The 23,637-nt window shown below is 53.6% G+C and overlaps 1 protein-coding gene across 6 annotated transcripts in view; it reads right to left on the bottom strand.

Annotated features, from left to right (window-relative positions):
• Nucleotides 1–338: 338 nt before the first annotated feature.
• The window catches only part of ZC3H4 (zinc finger CCCH-type containing 4), a 53,346-nt gene continuing 30,047 nt past the window's right edge, over nt 339–23,637 (bottom strand). For 5 of the 6 annotated variants that reach the window (XM_007997328.3, XM_007997329.3, XM_007997330.3 and 2 more), the window contains 9 exons: nt 23,037–23,133; nt 22,777–22,916; nt 22,066–22,176; nt 18,605–18,716; nt 17,942–18,051; nt 8,419–8,780; nt 7,915–8,258; nt 5,240–5,491; nt 339–4,024 (listed from right to left, as the gene is read on the bottom strand). In XM_007997328.3, coding sequence (XP_007995519.3) covers nt 2,511–4,024; nt 5,240–5,491; nt 7,915–8,258; nt 8,419–8,780; nt 17,942–18,051; nt 18,605–18,716; nt 22,066–22,176; nt 22,777–22,916; nt 23,037–23,133 — 3,042 coding nt within the window. In that variant the 3' untranslated portion in view covers nt 339–2,510. The remainder of the gene's footprint in view (nt 4,025–5,239; nt 5,492–7,914; nt 8,259–8,418; nt 8,781–17,941; nt 18,052–18,604; nt 18,717–22,065; nt 22,177–22,776; nt 22,917–23,036; nt 23,134–23,637) is intronic. The other variant, XM_007997333.3, reaches the window with a different exon arrangement.

The raw sequence follows: 23,637 nt of genomic DNA, 5'->3' as shown, positions 1-23,637 counted from the left end.
TTTGCGTTAACGGTCTTTTCCTGTGAGCACTGCGAAGGCAGATCCAGGCTGCTGCAGATCACCCCTGGATCTCAAATGCTGAGTGGCCCGCACGAAGCTCAGGGACCTTAAGATGTTGACAGTAGGTGATCTACTGCCGTCCACTGAGGACAGCTGACGCTGTTTGGAGGTACGAATTGTCCCTCAGTGTCTTCAAGAATGTTACCCTGAGACCAACGCTGAGAGAATAGGTCCATGTTTCACACACCCCCCCACTCCCGCCCCGCCGCCATCTACCCTCGTTAATTCCCAGGGCAAGGGATGGCCTGGGGCAGCCTGGAGAGACCAGACCCACAAGCTTTTTAAAATAACTGCATCCTTTAATGGCAGTAATACAATTATTGGATTAAGAGACCACAGGAGAAAGGCAGGTGACGTTTCTGGAAGACAGGTATGGAGTATAAAAAGGGTGTGAAATAGTCATGCGGCAATCATTGTAAAAATACAGTTCATTATATACATATTTGCACCACCAACTCTCAACTCTGAAACAGTATTTACACTTTTGTTACAATCCTGGTTAGAGAACAATTTTTCTTTAAAAGCTCGGCCTGATGGCAAATGAGAATTTCAGGTGAATTCATAGTCCCATGAGGTTCTTAGGCTGAATATTCCAAGAGGAGGGCTCCAGCTTCTATTTCATCCACAGATTTCAGTTTAAAAAATATTTAATTTTCTTTTACAAAAGAAAATCCTCAAAAGGAGAGGAAAAACAACAACAAAAAAAACAAAACACTGCCATACTGTGTATTCATACTTATTTTACAAACACCAAGGGCTGCGCCCTCTGCTTCAAGGCCAACACTGGTGGCTGAAGACAAATCTCATTAATGATTGTTTAAAAAAAAAAAAAAAAAAAAAAAAAAGACAAAAAGACCAACCAACCTGATCCCAGCACTGACCCCTCAGGGCTGTGCAGCCCTGTAGGACACACTGCCTCCTGGCCCCAAACTATGAGTTCTTTTTGGGGTGGGGTGGGATAGCAGCCTTGTTCACCCCACCCTGAGGAGGAGGGAAGGGGAATCCCTTGGCAGGTACCCAGGTCTCCTCATGGTCAGCAATGAAGAGATTGGCCTGCAGCCACACAGCGGGCCAGGGAGACAGGCAGATGGAGCCACAAGCACACACTTCCTGAGGCCCCTCAAGTGGCCCAGAGGCAGGATAGCAGGCCTCCCCCAGCACCCCTTGTGCCCATCTCCCAGGCTGTGTCCATAGGTGGGCCTCCTCCAGGGCTCTGCAGAGGAGGCTGGCCCTCAGCCAGGGTGGGAGTGTGGGGGCAGCAGAGGCTTCCCCTCCCCTGCCCTGGCTGCAGGCTTCCCACTCTCCTTAGCCCCTTTCTGAAGTGTACACAAATCTCACAGAGCAACACACCTTGGAACCCCTGCATCTGCTGGGTTGGGAGAGGAAACCTGAACACATCAATACCTGACGCCCTGCAGGTCACAGTGTGAGGAGGTGCGAGGAAAACAGACGAAACACTTGGCCAGGAGCCACCCTAGGGCCCCTGCTGTTGGGGCCTGGCGGCGCAGCCACTTCACGGATCCTGGAGCTGTCCGGGGCCGAGCTGCAGTGCGGTCATAGCAGGTGCGTGGCTTGAGGACCCTGGTGTGGGCAAGGAGGGTGTGGCCCTGATGGGACAGGTAGGGTTAATACTGACAGAAAACTGGTGCGTGCTCCAAGGGGCTGCCTCCTGGAGGTGGCTCTTCGGGACTCCGCCCCACACCAGCCCCCACTGCCTTTGGGTCCTGTTCTCACACTGCAGGCTTCTGCTGCAGGCTGGGGGGCATTGGCTTGCTCTGGACGGAGGGTGGCGGGGAGGGCACACGTAGTAATGCAGGGACAGGAGCAGGCACGTGCCAGGGAGCCCCGAGTGCCACTGAGGGCTCTTTCCTTAATACCTTTTCACTGTCACCATCTCCTGAGTGGGTTGTCACGCCCTGCACTGAAAAGACAGTGATGGTGCACCCTAGGATTCTAGAAACACCTGAACCTGCTTCCACACAGGCCCTGCCATGGTCTTGGTTCTGGGTCTCTTTGGGCACAGGGTGAGGAGCGTTCAGTGCCTTCCAAGACACCAACTGTTCCCTTTGTCCTGGGGAAAAGGGGCCATGCTTTGCCCGAAAAACCCACTGGGCCTCCAGCGAGGCCCGGCCAGGCAGAGTCCATGGGGTCTGAGTCTGGACACTGGCGACAGTTCACAGGTTTGCGGGCACGAGTCAGTTTGCTCAGCAGGAGCTCCTGAGCCCGCCACACTGACTAGAACTTAAGATGGTTATATACAATTTATAAATCTCAAAGAAAGTACTACTTTAAAAAAAAAAAAAAAAGAAGAAAAGCAAAAGAAAAGAAAAAGGAGAAAAGAAAAAAGGAACACCCAGCCTGCCTCCCCTCCCCCACAAGCTCCCCACCCCGGGTGCTGCCCTGAATACCACCCCAGGAAGGGCAGCTGGAGCCGCAGCTCTGGCTGGACACTACTGGCAAAAGGGGGAGGCCGTGGGGTCAAAGCCTTTAAAAACATCCTTTAGGGACGCCGCATCCTGCTCGCCCTCACGGGCCGGACTGTTCCCAGCAAATGGACTTCCTGAGCCCGTCTTGGGTGCCTGCTTCACCGTCCCGAAGAGGGTGGGAACGGGCAGGTTGTGCACCCCGGGCTGGGGTGGGGCACCCTCAGGGGGTGGGGTGGCGGTGGTGGCGGTGGGGGCTGTAGCGGCCTTGGGCCGGGGCCGGTTGTAGCTGTTGTATCTGTCCGTGGGGGCGCCCCCATCGGCACCGGCCTTCCCTGTCTCTGGCTGTTCCAGGGCAGACTTGCGGACGAACGGGGGCTCCTTCGCCTTGGAGGCCGAGCTCTTGCCATTACCCTCAGCGCCCTTGGGCTGGGCACCTGTATCAGCAGTCGGCTCTGTGGCTTTGCCCCCCGCGTTGGGAGTCCTCGGGTCGTAGAGGCTGATGCCGCTCAGCACGCTGCTCTGCCCGCTCCCTCCACCCTGGCCCAGCCCACCGGCTGCCAGCACGCGAGGGTCATAGGGAGCGGTGGCTGGTGGGGAGGCATCCCCACTCGGGCTGGCAGTGGGAGAAGGCGCCTCAGCGGGGCTGGGCTTGGTAGCCCGGGAGGAGGCCGTAGAGTCTGTGGGTTTCTGCAGCCGAGGGTCGGTGGGGGCCTTCCGCACCCGGGGGTCACTGGGTTTGTCAGTGGAACCAGGAGTAGCTGAGGAGCCGGTGGCATTGACCGTCTTGAGGATGCGAGAGAGAAGTTCAAAGTCGGGGAGGTTGGCGCCCTGTGTGCTGGAGTCCGTGGAGGCACCTGGGCGCTGCCGGGCGTTGGGGGGCCCTGCCGTTGCGGCGCGGTGCAGGCGGGGGTCCAGGGTGGGCATGGACTGCAGGGCAGCGGGCACGGGGGGCACTGCGTCCTGCTTGGGGACGGGTAGGGGGATCAGGTCCTCGGGATTCCAGAGCACGGTGCGGGCGAAGCTGGGCTTGCTCAGGGTCACGTCCTTCTTGATGTGGCTGAACTGCTGCAGTTGTGACCGCGGGTCCCGCAGGGGGTGCCCGGGGAGTGGGTCCAGGGGAATGTTCACGGCCTTCTCCCGCAGGGCCCGCTCCCCTTCCTCTTCCTCCGCAGGGGGCAGCCCAGACCCCTTGGAACTGCTGGGGCCCACAGGGCTGGAATGAAGGCTGCCTTCAGGCTTGGAGGTGGGCAGGGTGCGAGCCAGCCGAGGATCGGAGGGTCCGGAATCCCCTGGGCCAGACCCGCCAGAAGCCTCTGCATGGCGGGTGAGTCTGGGGTCCCGGCTGAGGCGAGGGTCTGCCAGCCGGCTTCCTGTGGGGTGTCCCTTCTGGAGGCGAGGGTCTCCCAGCACACTGCTGCTCAGCTCTCCAACTGAAGCCGGGGGTCGGCTGGACGTCTGCTGCCTCAAGGTCTTCAGGATGGAGGTTACACTGCTTCCACCCTCATCCTCATCACTTGAGTACCAGTTTCCAGTGTCACCTGGGAAAGAACAGAGGAGCAGGGAAGGGTAAGTGGGCGCATCCACCACCCGTCCTCTTGGACCCCACAGCAGCCCACCGTGAGCAGCTCCTTTGCTCGTGCCTCTCAGATCCTCAGGTCCTCCTCTCTAAGGCTCCCTCCCCACAGCAGGCAGCTGAGGAGACCCAGGGAGCTAAGGCGCTACCGTTTATGCCATGCTCCCCAGCGCTCCTCAGTGGCAGCACTGCACTAAGTAGTTTGTTTTATTTTAAGTAACTCACAACCACCCCAGGAGGTAGTGATACTATCATGCCCATTTGACAGATGTGAAAACAGAGGCACGGTGCCGTTACTTCGGAGTCAGGGCCAGGACTGGGCTGGGACTCCCAACCCAGAGCTCTGGCGTCTCCTCCCGCCCACCTCTGGGCTGGTTCAGCCCCCACTGTGGCAAGTGCAGCTGTGGGCACCTCCCTCTGGAGGTCCTCGTAGCAGATACCATTGACTCAGTTCTGGCTGGGCCTAGGGCTCACAGACACTTGCCCCCAAACCGGCTCACGATGTCCCCATGTCCCAGGGAAGGGCGGCTGGACCAACCAGTCACTGGCTAAGAGGCAGGGCCAGCTGGGCAGACTCAGACATGGGCTCAAGCAAAACCTAGGCCAGTACAGCCTGGGCCATCAGGGGAGCCGCCCCTCTTCCTGCTGTCCCACTGGCTCCTGGTATACTGTCAGGGCCACCTGTGGCCTCTAGTTTCAGGATCTAGAAACCACTTGTCATTTTACCCCAAGGCGGACACCACTAAGTCAACCACACAGCAACTGAGACTTGGTGGCTCATGACTATCATTATTACTGGTTAATTTCAATGACTCTCTTGTCTGTTGGCTCCTTGAGAACATGGTAGGAAAACGGGGGCTTTGAGAGTCTCCCTAAAGCCTCCTCTGGCAGGGCGCAGGCAGTTGATCCTGTTGGCGGCTTTCTCTTCCAGAAACCAGCCCTCCACCCTACTCTATAGGATCAGGGTCTCTCCTGAACCCAACACAGAAAGCCATCCCTGACTGCCAGTTTTCTCAGGGATATACAGCAGCCCCAACCCGGCTTCATGGCCCTGGACAGGGGTCCTCCCTAGCCATGGGCTCCTTCCCGACAGGAAACCCAACCTGGAACACCCCACCACCTCTGCTCCCCTGCACAGCGGCCCAGGGCCTGTGCCCCGGCCCCTGGGGCGGACACGTGCCTTCCTCATTCTCCCGGTCCTGCTTGCTGCTCTCAGCCAGCCTCCTCGCTCTCTCCTCCTCCTCCTGCTGCTTCTGCTGGATCCTCAGGTACAGGGCCCTCTGGGCTGAGGGCAGGAAGTCAGGGACACCGGCGCCTGGCTTCGGCCGGCCTGGGGGCCCTCCCTCAGAGAAGCTGTCGGGCTCCAGAGGGTGCTCAGGGAAGAGGTGCTCCCCAGGCTCCCCTGGCAGCTCTTCGTAGTGCCCGTAGTCCTCTGTGGCAGGGAAGAACCGAGGGTTCATGTCGGGAAGGGCCTCCAGGTGCCAACTCCAGCCCCACCCTGCCCCTCACTGCAAACCCACCCCGATGGTGATGGAGAAGGATGCACAGCCTGCCCTTGCCTGCCCTCCCCAGGTCTCAGGGGAACGGAGCCGCCCATGGGGAGCCCCGCCTATGTGAAGAATGAGGTTCAGAGAGGGTTGAGTGATGGGGGCAAATGCTTATGAGGTGGAAACAGGACAGAACATCGGATGTACATTTGTAAGACGCAAGGAGAAGGCTTTGAAAAGACAGAAACAGTCCCTCTGGGACGGAGATTCTAGAGAGGCCAGGGATGGATCCTGCACTCTTTCCTGTACTTGTTTAATTATTTTGGATGGACAGGAGTTTCATGGTTTCTTTCTAACAATTAATAAGGAAACACTGTACATCTCATAGTGAACTCAACCATGTTCAACACTAAAAGCCAGGAAGAGAGAATGAAATGAGCCAAAGTGCTGCTCTGGCCAACAGAGGCTCCAGAGTGCCTCCCCTCCTGCTCCACAGCATTAGGGGGTCTCTCAGGAAGCACCGGGCCTCCACCTCCTGCAGTGTGGGCACTGGCACCAACCACCTCACCCCATGCACTCCCCCAGTGCCTGAGCCAAGAGCTGTGGGCAGCGGCACAGGCTGACGTGGGGACGCAGCAGGCACAGAGGGGAGGGCAGGCTCGGCGACACCTCCTGCATGTTGTGTGTGTGCGTGACATGTGAGCATGGGAGACAGCGAGTCACCGAGACGGGGGGATGTCTAGAGTCAGGGCTTCCCCACAGAACGTTATGCGGTGATGGAAATGTTCTACATCTGCAGGGCAACATGTGGCCACCTAAACCTTCCTGGGGCAGCTGAGCATTTAAAACGTGGTGTCTAAAAAAGTACACTTGTAACTTAGCTTACATTAATTTCAACTTCGTCAAGTGAACCTGATGGGCCAGCCTGCTCTGTGACACATCCCAGCGCAGAGCTGGGACCCACTCGACGAACCAGACAGCCAAGGGTCCCCCTTCACACAGTCTGTGCACACACCAGAAACCACAGACCATACATGTTAGAGGGAGGATTTTATGAAACAGGATTACCCTAGAGACACCTACTGCTACCAATGTGACCGACTTCTGGTTCCCCGCCAGCAGAGCTTCTCCCATGGACCTTTCAGATGCTTTTGTTAAAGGGGGTGGAGCTGAGAGAACCCCAGCACCTCACTGTGGCAGCCTGTTTTTCTCATCTTTCTAAAGCACCCACTCTCACCCGAGTACCTGGCTCTCCTGGCTCCATGCACCACCTAAAGTCAAAGCCCATGTCTACATTTTGATCTCTAGCCTGGGCCTCTCCCTGATGCCCCTGAAACTACCCCTCAAAATTTCCACATGGCCATCAGAGGTGCAGGCACCCTGGAGTGACTATGCCCCACGTCCAGCACTCTATCCTCAATGCCGCTCCTGCCTGCCTTGCAAAACACACACGGGACTCACACTGCCCTACGGTGCCGCATCCAAACCTCGAAGCCCTGCCTTGCACTCCAGTGGCTGCCCTGCTGCCTCTGCCCAGGGACAGCCCCGAGCAGCTGCCACAGCAGCATCCCCAGCTCAACACAGCGCCGCCCCCGCCCAGAGGTCCCATCGTTCCTCACATTGCAAGTGCTGCTTCACTTCTCAGAGAGACTTTTGTGACCATCCCCATTGAGGCACTGAGCCTTCTGGCCCACCACCACGGTACCCCACCTTTTCTTCTAACAATGGCCAGTGCTGAAAGGAGCCAACTCCTCTATCTACACGCTTGCCACCTGCTTCGTTCCACCAAGATGTAACTGGGCAAGGACAGTGGGGGCCTACTGTGCCTGGCCCTCCTCCTCCAGAGGGCTGCACATCGCATCTCCTACAGCTGCAGCAGCGTCATCTAAACCCCTCTGCTCACTGGACACATGTTACCAATGCAAAAGGGAAAAAAGGCAGGAAAACAGCCGGTAAAGGGCACAGAACCCGCAGAGTCCTGGGGTAGACACTGGTTGCTCCAAGCCGAGAATTGCCTGGAAAGAGATAGTTTTGGCCAGGCCACTAACTGAGCCCTGATGGGCCCATCAGCCTCCTCAGCCTCACACCCTTGCACACTCGTCCCTCTAACTTCCCATGCTTCCGATTCCAGGCACAGCTTGCAAAATTAAAAAGAAATAACATATAATGGTAATAAACAGAACATTCCTTTCTTCCTCCACAGAATAATAAATCCTATGTTACTGAAAACATTCAACCATTAAATGGGACAGAGATGGAGTCATGCTTTCGAAGAGACTCGGACGAAGGAAGAAAAACCACATCTCCCTGACTACTCCACTGTGTGAAGCCCGCAACCCCAGGCAGTCACACCTGGAGCCCCGCATACCTGCATCCCCCAGGAGTCCGGGCTCCATCTCCATGCCCTCCTGCTGCTGGTAGAAGTTTTCATAGAAGTTCTGGGCTGGCGGGATAGGGGGCATCATTCCAGAATGTGGGGAGTCTCCAGGGCCGTAGGGCATCATTGGAGGGCCACCAGGGCCCATGGGTGGGCCAGGATTCATGCCAGGGCCCATCTGCATGTCGGGGTGCATGTCCGGGTGCATGTCGGGGTGCATGTCTGGGTGCATGTCAGGGTGCATGTCAGGATGCATTGGACCGCCCATTGGCCCTGGGGGTCCCATGTTGGGCCCAGGGCCCATTGGCCCTGGGGGTCCACCGGGTCCAGGGAACCTAGAAGGAAAAGGCACCTGTGAGGGAAGCTGCAGACCAGGACTCCCACAGCTGGGGAGAGAGGCAGGACCCTGCCCCAGCCAGGCTTACCCTGACAAGAGGAACCTGGCTGGGCCCAGGATAGCGTCCCCTGCCTACCACGGGGGCCCAGGGCACTCACCTCACACCCAGCTTCTCAGCCAGCTGTCCCGTGGGCCGTACCACAATCTCAAACAAGGAGGGGATCTTCTTGTTGTACATGTCCTGCTGCTGCAGCTGCTGCGGGGACAGCGGCTCATGCACTGGCATGGGCATCTGAGGGGGCCCGGGCGGCGGGGGAGGGGGCGGGGGTGGGGGTGGGGGGCCACCCTGCATGGGCCTGCCATTGGGAGAGGTTGGAGCTTGCGGGCCAGGGGGCCGAGGAGGGGTGGGGAGGAGGCCCACACCAGGGGGCGGTTTAGGCAGGGGGTTGATGCCCTGCTTCTTCAGTTCCTCCACCTCCTTCTCGTCCTCGGCACCTGCTTCTGCATCATCAGCCAACATCTGAGGGTGAGAAAGAACAAAAGAAGGTGTGGACAGGGTCAGGATGGAAACGGACCTCTCCAGGTCTCAGAGCTGAAGTTTATGAGAAGTTCCACAATACAAGGACCTTGAGGTCTAAAGACATAAAGCTAATGACCACAATGGCTCTGTAACAAAAATCATCAGCCACCTCTCTGCTCCACTCTCCGGGACCAGCTGGTGGGGGGCAGGGGGGCGCCTGTTCTTGCTCTATGGCAAAATACAAGAGAAAGTGTACTGTTCAACCATTAAAAGTGAACGATTCGGCCGGGCGCAGGGGCTCACATCTGTCATCCCAGCACTCTGGGAGGACGAGGTGGGTGGATCACTTGAGGCCAGGAGTTCAAGACCAGTCTGGCCAACATGGAAAAACCCCGTCTCTACTAAAAATACAAAAATTAGCTAGGTGTGGTAGCGCATGCCTGTAGTCTCAGCCACTCGGGAGACTGAAGCAGGAGAATCACTCGAACCTGGGAGGCAGAGGCTGCAATGAGCCAAGACTGCATAACTGCACTCCAGCATGGACAACAGATGAGACTCTGTCTCAAAAATAAATACACAAGGCCAGGTGTGGTGGCTCATGCCTGTAATCCCAGCACTTTGGGAGGCCACGGTGGGCAGATCACCTAAGGTTAGGAGTTCAAGGTCAGCCTGGCCAACATGGTGAAACCCCGTGTCTACTAAAAATACAAAAAAATTAGCTGGACATGGTGGTACTAAAAATACAAAAAAATTAGCCGGACATGGTGGTGGCCACCTGTAATTCCAGCTACTTGGGAGGCTGAGGCAGAAGAATCGCTTGAACCCGGGAGGCAGAGGTTCCAGTGAGCCGAGATACCACCACTGCATTCCAGCCTGAGCGGGAGAGCCAGACTCCATCTCAAAATACAAAAATAAAAACAAAGTGAATGATTCAGTGGCATTTGGCACATTAACAATGTTATGCAACCACCACCTCTATCTAGTTCTAGGACATTTTCATCACCTCCAAAAGAGACCCTGTACACACTAAGCAATCACTCCCCATCCTCTGCCCCCAGCCCCCGGCAGCCACTCTGCTTCCTGTCTCTGCAGACCTGCCCCTGCTGGACAGCTCCTGCGAACAGACTCATGCGCTGAGTGTGAGGGGTCCTTTCACTTAGCAAAGTGCATCTACGCTGCTACATCTATCAGTATGTCACTCTGTTTTTTGTGGCTGAATCATATTCCACTGTCCTGTTTGGATGTTAAGGGCCTCTGATCTCACCTGTAATAAGACCCAAACTCCTGAAAATAACCCTCAGGGCCTAAGAGCAGGGGTGGGTGTATGGCTATCTGGGGAGGACTGGGAAGCTTCCTGGCAGCTTCATTTCCTCCCACGATCCCAACTCCTCCAGCCCAACCACCCAGCCTCATTTCAGTGCAATGAGCAGTCAAGCTCTCCCCTACAGGGCCAGGACCAAGCTGCCCCCAGGCTTTTATTTTTCCCCGTTATTCCCATGTGGCTCAACGTCACCCAACTGTTGAGGTCCCTCATTAGATGTCAATTCATAGTGTCTGTCCAGTCTCCTATACTCACGACTGGGGTACCAGGAGTTCTCTGCCAACACTGCCTATGCCTTGTTAGATTATTCAGTCATTCCCGTGTTGATCCTGGCTCACCTTCCTGTCAACTCCATGAGGGCAGGACTGTTTCTTCCCTGCTTTATCCCCAGGGCCCCCACAAGACCTGATACAGGGCAGATGCCCAATGAGTGAATGAGAAATGTCAAAATCTCAATTGGACTAGAATGTTTCATCAGTTAGAATCGCATGCAGAAAAGTGAACACAGGAGGCCTGGCTGCTCTCCCTGGAAGGCCTGCTTGCAAGGCTAGGCCTTGGCTGGTGTCTGGCAAGCTGGATTTGGGAGGGCTTCCAGCATTCACTGTCTAGTAAGAGGGGCTCACTGCATCTAAACTGTTTCTACAACCAATGCAGTTTGTGCTGAATGCCTGCTTTGCCCCCCAGATCTGGAATTTTGGTCCATGCCAGGCAGAAGCTGCCTAGGTGAACGGCCCTAGTGAAAACCCTGGGCGTTGAGCAAGTCTTCTCACAGACAGAATGCCACTCATGCTGTCACAACTGGAGGAGGGCAGCATGGCCCCTGCGAGTCCACGGGGGGAGGATGTGCCTGCTTCCTCCGGGTGCCCTCATGTACTCGTTCCCGGGGCTGAGTTTGCCTGTGTCCCTTCACTGCAGTAATATCTTGGCTGTGAGTCCCCCAGCAAGTTGCTCTGGGTCATCTTGGGGACCCCAGCACAGATCCCTTAGTGGGTCCAAACACGGGGTCAGGATGAACTAGTCCTGCCCCTCTGCCCAGGAACAGCAGGGATGACAGAAATAGGACCCCCTGGTGGGGGTTGTGCATTCGCAGTTTTCCCTTCTCCTAGCCATTAGCAGTGGTACCTGAACCCTGGAACCCCAAGGTCCAACAAGAATGTGGCTTCATGGAGGAGGGGTGGAAAACGACACGGTGGAACCCCTCTGTCCTTCTGAGCCCTGCCACTCCAGGTGTGGTCAGCTTGTGAACCAGCAGAGCAGGGGTACCTGTGGAGGCAGAATTCACATTCTGCCCTCAGAGTGTGGGCAACGCCACCTGAGATGAGCCTTGCTGGGAGGGCCCAGAGCCTTGCGTCAGCTCCCAGTACTGCTGCTTTCAGCACTGCTATGGGCTCACTTCCTCCTGGCCCAAGGGCCCTTCCTCAATTGTGTGTGCGGCCATGGGTTGCGCTGCATCTGCCACCCTGCATTTCCCTCCTCCTCTTCAGTCCTAACTGCCGCACATCCTGGGGCCACCACTGGCACCTCCTCACAGAGCCTCCTGAACGTCTGCCTCGTGAATAGAGCCCAGCTGGAGTCCTGGGCTCCCACACTTGTTCTTCACGGCCTGATCCCTGTGTGTGCGCGCACACACACACACACACATACACACACACTCTCACACTCCCCATGTGTCATCAGCATCTGCCCAAGGACCTAACCCTGCCTCCTCACCACCCCCAGTGCCTGCCACAAACAAGGCACAGAGATTTATCGAGTGAACGACTAAGCAAGGAACACAAACCAATGCACTCTGCCATTCATTCCCTGGAATCCAGAGGCTGGGTCCAGCGCAGAGAAGAAAGGAGCTCAGGCCCTGCCTGACTGGTTGACTCCAACATGGAGTCAACTGCAGAGTCAACCCAAACTGCCCATCGGTCCTGCCAGCACAGGCCCTGTGGCCCCTCTGTTCCTGGCCCCTCCACCAGCAAATACACCAGCTGAGACAACTAGCACCCCAGTAGGTGCCAAAGCTTCTCTAGCCAGGACAGACTCTCAATGATCAGAGGAGTTTCCAAAAGTCAGTCACCTTCTGCAAGCAAGAAGTAACACTTGTAGAGGTGCAGAGGCATGTGGGCTGAGCCCATCAGGCCATGTGAATAAGCACCAGGAAATGGAAACAACGCAAATGTCTTTCAACGGATGACTGGATAAACAAACGTAGACCATCCACTTGGTGGGGCACTACGCAGCAACAAATCGTAATGAACTGCTACTTGCAACAACGGGTGAATCTCAAAGGCTTCATGCCAAGTGCAAGAAGCCAGACTCAACAAATGCACGCGTGTGCACTGTGTACACTCACACTCTTAAAGCTTGTTTACCCCACAATTATATTTATATGATTTGCTTGAAAGAGCAAAACCAGGCCGGGCGCGGTGGCTCAAACCTGTAATCCCAGCACTTTGGGAGGCCGAGACGGGCGGATCACGAGGTCAGGAGATCGAGACCATCCTGGCTAACACGGTGAAACCCCGTCTCTACTAAAAAGTACAAAAAACTAGCCGGGCGAGGTGGTGGGCACCTGTAGTCCCAGCTACTCCGGAGGCTGAGGCAGGAGAATGGCTTAAACCCGGGAGGCGGAGCTTGCAGTGAGCTGAGATCCGGCCACTGCACTCCAGCCTGGGCGACAGAGCCAGACTCCGTCTCAAAAAAAAAAAAAAAAAAGCAAAACCAAAAGACAGACCCTGACCCACGGTTGCCAGGCACTGGAGATGTGGGGTGGCATTTACTATAAAAGACACAGCGGAGTTTCTGGGGTGACAGAATGGGTTTCCTAGATCCATCTTGTGGGGTGGTGACATGACTCTGTGTGTCAAAACTCATAAAACTAGGCCGGGCGCGGTGGCTTACGCCTGTAATCCCAGCACTCTGGGAGACAGAGATAGGTGGATTACGAGGTAAGGAGTTCAAGACCAGCCTGACCAAGATGGTGAAACCCTGTCTCTACTAAAAATACAAAAAAAAAAAAAAAAAAAAAATCAGCTGGCCGGGCGCAGTGGCTCAAGCCTGTAATCCCAGCACTTTGGGAGGCCAAGCTGAGCGGATCACGAGGTCAGGAGTTCAAGACCAATCTGACCAACATGGTGAAAAACCCCATCTCTACTAAAAATACAAAAATGAGCCGGGAGTGGTGGTGCACGCCTGTAATCCCAGTTACTCAGGAGGCGAAGGAGAATCGCTTGAACCTGGGAGGCGGAGTTTGCAGTGAGCCAAGGTCACGCCACTGCACTCCGGCTTGGGTAACAGAGTGAGACTCCATCTCAAAAAACAAACAATTAAATAAATAAATAAATACATACATACATAAATAAATAGCTGGGCATGGTGGCGGGCCTCTGTAATCCCAGCTATTCAAGAGGCAGAGAATTGCTTGAACTTGGGAGGCGGAGGCTGGAGTGAGCCAACATTGCATCACGGCACTCCAGCCTGGACGACAGAGCGAGATTCCGTCTTGGAAAAAAAAAAACTCACAGAACTATGTATCAGGCGCAGTGGTTCACGCCTGTAATCCCAGCACTTTGGGAGGCCTAGGTGGGTGGATCACCTGAGGTCAGGAGTTTGAGACCATATGGCTAACACGGTGAAACCCCGTCTCTACTAAAAATACCAAAATTAGCTGGGAGTGGAGGCAGGCACCTGTAATCTCAGCTACTCAGGAGGTTGAGACAGGAGAATCACTTGAACCCAGGAGGCGGAGGTTGCAGTGAGCTGAGATCACACCATCGCACTCCAGCCTGGGCAACAAGAGTGAAACTCCATCTCAAAAAAAAAAAAAAAAAAAAAAAATTGGTACCAAAGATGACATACAAAAACATATAATGCTAAGAGCTGGTTAAAGCACTCAGATAAATTTAGAAAGTATGGATTTTCAGCTAGGCATGGTGGTTCACACCTGTAATCCCAGTACTGTGGGAGGCCAAGGCGGGCGGATCACCTGAGGTCGGGGGTTCAAGACCAGCCTGACAAACATGGAGAAATCCCATCCCTACTAAAAACACAAAAAATGAGCCAGGAGCAGTGGCACATGCCTGTAATCCCAGCTACTCGGGAGGCTGAGGCAGGAGAATAGCTTGAACCTGGGAGGCAGAGGTTGTGGTGAGCCAAGATCGCGCCACCCCTCCAGCCCGGGCGACAAGAACAAAACTCCATCTCAAAAAAAAAAAAAAAAAAAAAGAAGGCATGGATTTTCAGAAAGGGGTCTGTGTGCCTACTCCCAAGCAGAAACCTACAACCCTCTAAGCTTTGCAAACATCAAGTTTTGCTCTCAGAAAACGTGGCTCTCTACAGAATTTACTTTTAACAGATTCAAGTACCATTATATTTTCTCTCTGCTGGCTTCATAGGTGCCTTCCATGAAACCAAGGGAGATCAAATATAATCCCAATGCCATTTAAAAAATATTTTTTCCAGCCATTGAAACTACACACAAAAAGCTCCCATGAAGTATCTCTATTTTTTCCATTATTTATTATTATTTCCTAAAAGTATGTTTGGAGCTAAATGAGACACAGTGTTAAATAATTTCGCGAGGTGGGTGGATTATTTGAGGTAAGGAGTTTGAAACCATCCTGGCCAACATGGTGAAACCCCATCTCTACTAAAAATACAAAAATTAGCCAGGTGTCGTGGTGCACATCTGTAATCCCAGCACTTTGGGAGGCCAAGGCAGGTGGATCACTTGTCAAGGCAGATGGATCAGGAGTTCAAGACCAGCCTGGCCAACATGGTGAAACCCTGTCTCTACTAAAAATACAAAATTCAGCTGGGCGTGGTGGCAGGCGCCTGTAATCCCAGCTACTCAGGAGGCTAAGACAAGAAATCACTTGAACCTGGGAGGCAGAGGTTGCAGTGAGCCGAGATGGTGCCACTGCACTTCAGCCTGGGCAAAAGAGTGAAACTCCGTCTCAAAAATAAACAAACAAAAATTAGCCAGGCGTGGTGGCGGGTGCCTGTAATCCCAGCTACTGTGGAAGCTGAGGCAGGAGAATCGCTTGAACCCGGGAGGCGGAGGTTGCGGTGAGCCAAGATCGCGCCACTGCAATCTACCCTGGGCAACAGAGCGAGATGCCATTTCATTTCTTTTTTTTTTTTTCTGAGACAGAGTCTCGCTCTTGTTGCCCAGGCTGGAGTGCAATGGCGCTATCTTGGCTCACCGCAACCTCCGCCTCCCAGGTTCAAGTGATTATCTTGCCTCAGCCTCTCTAGTAGCTGGGATTACAGGCATGCACCACTTTGCCCGGCTAATTTTCTATTTTTAGTAGAGACAAGGTTTCTCCATGTTGGTCAGGCTGGTCTTGAATTCCCAACCTCAGGTGATCCACCCGTCTCGGCCTCCCGGCGGGGGCAGGGTTACAGGAGTGAGCCACAGCGCCTGGCCGAGACTCCAGTTCAAAAAAAAAAAAAAATTAATTTCACCTGTTTCTTTTTACTTTTAATTTTACTTTTAATTTACTGGAAAATTTTAAATGAACGAAGTGGTTCTGTGGTGCTCCTATGGGTAGCACTGGCCTAGAGCACAAACTTGGAGCCTCCAGCAGGGGGCAGTCCTCAGTCAGAGATGGGTAAGTCCTCCCAAGGAGACATGAGGCCTCCCTGAATGGCCACTGCTTCCCGTCATCAAACAGCTCAGACTCCAGGAATGTACAGATTACAAAACCCTGGGGCAGACTGGGCGCCGTGGCCCACACTTGCAATGCCATCGCTTTGGGAAGCCAAGGTGGGCATATCACAAGGTCAGTAGTTCGAGACCAGCCTGGCCAACATGGTGAAACGCTGTCTCTACTGAAAATAGCTCGGAGCAGTGGCGCGCGCCTGTAGTCCCAGCTACTCGGGAGGCTGAGGCAGGAGAATCGCTTGAACCTGGGAGGCGGAGGTTGCAGGGAGCCGAGATTGTGCCATTGCACTCCAGCCCAGGTGACAGAGCGAGATTTCGTATCAAAAAAACAAACAAAACAGCAGGGCGTGGTGGCTCACACCTGTAATCCCAGCACTTTGGAGGCTGACATGGGTGCATCACGAGGTCATCCTAGCTAACAGGGTGAAACACCGTCTCTACTAAAAATTTTTAAAAAAATTGGCCGGCATGGTGGCAGGCGCCTGTAGTCCCAGCTACTCGGGAGGCGGAGCTTGCAGTGAGCTGAGATCGCGCCACTGCACTCCAGCCTGGGCGACAAGAGACTCCGTCTCAAAACAAAACAAAAAAACCCTAGGGCAGCAGGCTCCCAAGAGGGACTGACCTTTTCCTACAGGTGCCCTGCCAATGAGGAATGGATGTTCTCCTACGTCTGCTTGCATGGGGCTTCCCCTGCACCCCTCACAGGGGTACCCCTGCCACCAGTTAACAAGACAGTCACTGACACATGGACTCTGGAAGCTGGCAGATGTGCTGATGCCTTGATCCTTTCCATTCTCAAAAAAATACCTAATCTCCTAGAACCTCCTGTGAACTATAAGGCAGGAAAGCTTCACTTGAAAGGATACCTGTTCCCGTAGCCACTCACTCCCCAGATGAATCAGGAAACTCAGGACTGATATTGGGGCATTTAACCGTAACCCAAAGTCCTCAGTCTAGCTCCTCAGACAGGACAACTGATGCCAGGATGAGTTTCAAATGTCACCTGGCTAAGTGGAGAAGCCATGACACCTCCCCCAAAGGAGCCTTCCCCTTTAGAGACCCCCAAATTCCCTCTACTTTCTCTAATGCATAATGGGGACCCTGAGAGTTGCAAGAAAACGTTTAACTTTTTCACCAAAACACAATCTTTGTCTCTTCTTTGTATATCTTTGGTTTTTTGTGGGTTTTCTTTGAGGTGGAGTCTTGCTCTGGAGTGCAGTGGCTCACTGCAGCCTCAATCTCCTGGATTCAACAGATCTTCCTGCCTCAGCCTCTTGAGTAGCTGGGACCACAGGCATGTGCCACAACACCTGGCTAATTTTTTTTATTTTTATTTTGGAGACACAGTCTCACTCTGTTGCACAGGCTAGATGGAATGCAGGGGTGTGATCTCAGCTCACTGCAACCTCTGCCTCCTGAGTACCTGGGACTATAAGCATGTGCCACTACACCTGGCTAATTTCTATATTTTTACTAGTGATGGGGTTTTGCCATGTTGGCCAGGTTGGTCTTGAGAACCTGGCCTCAGGTGATCTGCCCACCTCAGCCTCCCAAAGTGCTGGGATAACAAGCGTGAGCCACCACACCCAGTTAAGTTTTTCATCTTTTTTTTTTTTTTTTTTTTTTTTAGAGATGGGGTTTTGCCATGTTGCCCTTAGCTCAAGTGATCTGCCTGCCTTGGCTTCCCAAAGTGCTGGGATTATAGGCATGAGCCACTGCACCCAGCCCAACCAATTTTTTTTTTCTTTTTTTAAGTAAAAACAACGTCTCACTACATGCCTAGGCTGGTCTCAAACTCCTGAGCTCAAGTAATCCTCCCACCTCAGCCTCCCAAAGTGCTGGGGTTACAGGTAATTCGTGTATCCCTGTGTATCGTGGGCTGTCTCTAATTGACACCTAGAGATTAGGATTCATGCTTGGAGGCACATCAGGCAGTATTCCCTTCATTTGGCCATGCCCCCAGGAAACAGCAAAAGCCTGTCCTGGCTTAAGACAAGATACCTGTGACCACCTCAACTCCCTGCAGAAGAGGACACAGTGCCCATGTCCTCCTTAGAATGGCCCAACTCCAGACCAACCCAACTGGGCACTGCAGAGGCTGGACAGGCAGGCTATAGCACTGAGACAATGGACTGCACATGTCCCAGTTCCTGTGAGCCGTGCACCCCGTTAGCCCCTGGACATTACCTTATCCAAGAGCTCCCTCGTCTCTTCCGTCAGAGGGTCGTGGGAAAACATGCAGTCGTCACCATTGATGCAGTTCCCAGTGGTGTGGTACAGCTTACACGGGAAATCACGTTCATGGCAAATTAAGGTAAATGCTTCATCTCACAGAACACACCCCCAGCCAGACCCAAGGCAGAATCCAACTCCCTTTGCTTTGGAGATAAGGAATCTGAGCCCAGAGAGGAGAGGCGACGTGCTCAGGGCTGCTCAGTGGGTTGGCAGGAGATCCACGGAGAGACCCCGGCACTCCAGACTGCAGGGCACCTCCCGCCCCACCACACTGGTTGGGGGCTGCTTCCTCAGATGATCAACCAGACTAGGGAAGTTAAACGACTCGTCCAAGGTATAAAACGACCTGGAAGAATCTCAGCCAATGGTATGGGCCAGTCTTGAGAGCCTATATAAACAGAACATACGCCATGGGCATCTCAAAGTTTACTCCCTGAGGATGGGAAAAGCAGACCCCTCTGAGTGTGGACTGAGTGTTAAATGAGACAGAGATTCACAGAAAGCTCTTGGCACAGAAAGAGAAAGCACAGTGAAGGAAGGTCAGCTGTTACTAATGTCAAGGAGCAGAGAAGTTCTGCACCCTCATTCACACAAGATGCTGGCACTAAAGGATATCATGCATATAGGGGCAGTTCTCGGCTCTGGCGCAAAATCCAGTGATGTAAAACTTGCACAATTCTCGCTTCTTTGGGAGTTCGATGTCATGGCTAAAATTACAGTGGTCTCCCTAGAAGAGAAGCAATGAAAACGTAAGGTAATGGTGTGGGAAGCTCTTGCTTACTTCTCTCTGCAAAGGGAAGAAATACTCTGTTGCATGGAGGGGCCAATGACAGAAATGAATCCCCCTTAGGAAAGGATGACAGGTCTAGAAAGGGCAGATCCCAAAGACTGTTGCCCAACCTTTCTTATTTGGAGACAGGGTCATACTCTGTTGCCCAGGCTGGAATTCAGTGGCACAATCATGGCTCACTGCAGCCTCGACATGTGAGCTCAGGTGATTCTCTCACAGCCAGGACTACAGGCCCACACCACCAAGCTCAGCTAATTTTTTTGTATTTTTTTGTAGAGACAGGGTCTCACTATGTTGCCCAGGCTAGTCTCAAACTCCTGGGTTCAAGTGATCCTCCCACTTTGGCCTCCCAAAGTGCTGGGATATATAGCCATCAGCCACCAAGCCTGGGTACTTCCTGAATTTAAAGAAAAGCCAGCCAGGCGCAGTGGCTCACGCCTGTAATCCCAGCACTTTGGGAGGCAGAGGCGGGCGGATCACAAGGTCAGGAGATCGAGACCATCCTGGATAACACGGTGAGACCCTGTCTCTACTAAAAAAACAAAAAATTAGTCAGGCGTGGTGGTGGGCACCTGTAGTCCCAGCTACTCGGGAGGCTGAGGCAGGAGAATGGCGTGAACCCAGGAGGCGGAGCTTGCAGTGAGCCGAGATCGCGCCACTGCACTCCAGCCTGGGCGACAAGAGTGAGACTCCGTCTCTAAAAAACAAACAAACAAACAAACAAACAAAAAAAATTAGCTAGGGGTGGTGGTGGGCGCCTGTAGTCCCAGCTACTCAAGAGGCTGAGGCAGGAGAATGGCATGAACCCAAGAGGCAGAGCTTGCAGTGAGCCGAGATTGTGCCACTGCACTCCAGTCTGGGTGAGAGTGAAACTCCTTCCGTCTCAAAAAAAAAAAAACAGAAGTAAAGCCTTTTGTCCGTTTTCCGTTTTTTTTCCTCCCAGCCCTTGGATATGATGCCGGGAGGCACAGCAGGCATCGCCTCAGGCATTGTGTAACCATGAGGACAAAAGCCACGATTTTGTTTTTTGGTTTTTTTTGTGAGACGCAGTCTCGCTCTGTCGCCCATGCTGGAGTGCAGTGGCACGATCTTGGCTCACTGCAAGCTCCACCTCCCGGGTTCACGCCATTCTCCTGCCTCAGCCTCCCAAGTAGCTGGGACTATAGGCGCCCGCCACTATGCGTGGCTAATTTTTTGGATTTTTAGTAGAGACGGTGTTTCACCGTGTTAGCCTGGATGGTCTCAATCTCCGACCTCGTGACCTGCCTGCCTCGGCCTTCCGAAGTGCTGGGATTACAGGCGTGAGCCACCACGCCCGGCCAAAAAAGCCACATGTTTAAAGATGGCAGAATAGTAAGCAGGAATGAGCATAGGTCCCCCAGGGTGACCCCGACCACTGCACTGCCAGGTATTGCTTACCCAGCTCCAGACTCCTGGTTCTGAGAGACAAATGTCTATGTGTTGAAGCCAATGGAGTTTAGTTTTCCTTTATTTCCAGTTGAACACAATCTCAACAACACAGTATCTAGGTGAAATCCAGAATTGTGTTCTCCATTCCGCATCATTTAGTCCTCAGGAATCACTCACCATACTGAACTGAAGACAGAAGCTGATCTGTCCCCCTAACTCTTAGGAATGCCTATTTGTCTTTTATCTTTTTATTTTTTATTTTTATTTTTTGAGACAGAGTCTAGCTCTGTCACTCAGGCTGGAATGCAGGGGCACGATCTCGGCTCACTGCAACCTCCACCACCCGGGTTCAAGCGATTCTCCTGCCTCAGCCTCCCAAGTAGCTGGGAATAGCCTGTAATAGGCGCCCACCACAAAGCCCAGCTAATTTTTGTATTTTTAGTAGAGTAGGGGTTTCACTGTGTTGGCCAGGATGGTCTCAAATTCATGACCTCGTGATCCGCCTGCCTCGGTGTCCCGAAGTGTTGGGATTACAGGCGTGAGCCACCATGCCCGGCAAATTTTTGCATTTTCAGTAGAGATGGGGTTTCACCACGTTGGTCAGGCTGGTCTCGAACTGCTGACCTCAGGTGATCCACATGCCTTGGCCTCCCAAAGGGCAGGGATTACAGGTGTGAGTCACCACACCTGCCCATTTTTTTTTTTGATACAGGGTCTCACTCTGCCACCCAGGCTAGAGTGCAGCAGTGCAACCCCAGGTTATTGCAGCCTTGATCTCCCAGGCTCAAGTGATCCTCCCACCTCAGCCTCCTTAGAGGCTGGGACTATAGGCAGACGCCATCGCAATGGGTTTTTTTTTTTTTTTTTTGCTTACGAGATGGGGTCTATGTTGCCCAGGGTGTATCATTTGTTTTTGCTTATATGTATTTCAAGTTTCTTAACAGAATATAAGCTGTAACTAAGAAATACTGGCAAGGCACAGTAGCTCACACTTGTAATCCCAGCACTTTGGGAGGCTATCAGAAGTTTGGGACCAGCCTGGCCAACATGGCGAAACCCCATCTCTACTAAAAACATGAAAATTAACCAGGTGTGGTGGCGTGCGCCTATAGTCCCAGCTACTCTGGAGGCTGAGGCATGAGAATCGCTTGATTCCAGGAGGCAGAGGTTGCAGTGAGCCAAGATTGTGCCACTGCACTCCAGCCTGATTGACAGTGAGACTTGGTCTCAAAGGAAAAACAAACTATTTTATACATAACATTATTTGTTTAAAGCACCTGTTTCTTCCCAAGACAGATGCAGGGGTGCAGTATGCCCTGAGCACACATCTGCTAGTGTCTGTTGCTGCCTGGGCTACTGGGGTAAGAAGTTGCCGGCTGAACTAACGCTGGGTTATTACACTTGTTTCCTTCGGTGGAAAGAACTCTGTGGTCATTGGTCCATCTTCTGACATTGAACTTTGCTATGAAGTCCATGGTTAACCTCATCCTCCCCTCCTCTTCTGTCTGGATGCTTTAATCATTCCCCATGCAACCCTGAAGCTCAGTAACTTCACCAGGATATGCTGCTTCTCTGCATTCACATCAACCTTTATAATTACATTTCAGGCTTATGGACCAGTTGGAAATTTTGGCCAAACAATTCCCCTAAAACCCAAAATCCTCATCTTGTTGTGGGTCCTCCTCACTCTGAAAGTCAACCTGAGTCTTTCAGGCCCCCCAGGCAGCTCTCAGTACCGGCAAGTGTCCACAAGGACAAAGACCACACAGTCACTCCCACCCAGCGTGACCACAGCTCCAGAACATTCTGGAAGCCGTGGGTCGTCTGGGGGCTGCTGGCCTCCTAGAGGTGCCCGGGAGTTTTCAGCACTCCTTACCCAGGTGCAACGCCCTTCCACGAAGTACTTGCAGATGACTTTGCCTTTCTTGTCCGACTGCTGGTGGGGCTTGTCATGGTCACGACTCCGGTAGCTTCCACCACCACCGTCCTACAATAGACAGGATGTGGATGTAAAGGGGGATGAGAGGGAAGGGTGGAGATGGGATTGGGGTTAATAAGCAGCACGGGAGAAGGGGATGAGGACTCCCTTAAGAGCTCACAAGAGCACCGATGGGCAGGCTGCATCTAACACTGAGGCTGCGTGCACATTTAAGCCCCATGGTGCAGGGTGCTGGTGCCTTGTGAGGAAAAGCTCTAGCCCTTAGAGTTGTTAGTCACTTACACCTGAAGTTCCACACACCTGTGGAGGAACACATCCACCACACCTAGAGGCAGTGGCATGGGCCTCCCTGCAAAACCTTCCAAGACTAACTGGATAGTTCACCTAGAACCTTCTGAACCTCAGAGACGTGTTAGGTATGGCTGCAGGTGCTGCTAATGACATGGTTTTAAACACAGGGTCTCAGCAGCAGTACATCTATCTCCTCATGATATCACTGGTTAAGCTGGTCAACGCTGGCCAGCCCTCTGGGGGGTGGCTGATGACAGCAAAGGGGACAGGATCAGCTTACAGAACGACTCATTAAAGGGAAAAAAGGCTAAGAAGGGATCTTGGCCCAAACATCAGATCAGAGTGGAGTCAACTCACGCCCATGTCCTCATCATAGAAGTCTTCGTCATCGTTCATCCCGCCCTTGTTCATCCCTCCTCGGCTGCCACCTCGGCCTCGGCCCCGGCCCATCCCTTTCCCTCGGCCTCGGGAGCCCCTGCCACGGCCTCGACTTAGCCCTGTGGAGGGGAGACGGTGTTAAAACCTGCCGACCACCCCCTCCCCACCCCTGGGACTAGATTCCAGCAGCTGCTGGAATCCCTGCCCCACCCAGCGTGTCCCCTCCAGGCCCTGCCTACCTCGGCCTCGGCCGTCCTTGGACCGGCGGTACTGGTTCAGCTCCTTGGAGTACTCATCATAGTCGTCGTCTCCCATTGGCTCCTCACTCTCTCCATACTGGAATCCGCAGAGGAGAGGGCAAGAGAACGTCAGGTAGGGAACAATGAACACTGTCCCCACCTACACACTGCCCCTTTCTGAAGGATGGTGACCATCCAGGGGACTCATACCATAACCCGTCTCCACAGAGCCTGATGACAGACAGGTGGTCCCAATCCTTCCCACTGCAGTCTTCACCCTGAAAACCCAACCCAATAGGCAAACCCAGCATGGCGCCTCCCTACATACACATCGCTGTGGGGCTCCAAAAGGGCAAGTGGGCAACGGGCCGTGGACTGGCATGGAAGGTCTGTGGGTAGGACCAGGATAGCAGGTGCAGTGCGCCTGCCACTCCTTCTCCCGGGTGGGGGCAGGGATGAAGGACCACGTGCCTGGCTGGAAATGTCTCTAGAGGACTTTCAGGAAACTTCTCTCTAGTGACAGGATGTTTTTCACAGCACATCCTGTGATACCTCTTCTTTTTTTTTTTTTGAGACAGAGTCTCGCTCTGTCGCCCAGGAT

This window comes from Chlorocebus sabaeus, chromosome 6 (genome assembly GCF_047675955.1).
Source record: "Chlorocebus sabaeus isolate Y175 chromosome 6, mChlSab1.0.hap1, whole genome shotgun sequence".
NCBI lineage: Eukaryota > Metazoa > Chordata > Mammalia > Primates > Cercopithecidae > Chlorocebus > Chlorocebus sabaeus.
The sequence above is the reverse complement of the archived record's forward strand: the minus strand, read 5'-3'. Positions and strand labels throughout refer to the sequence as shown.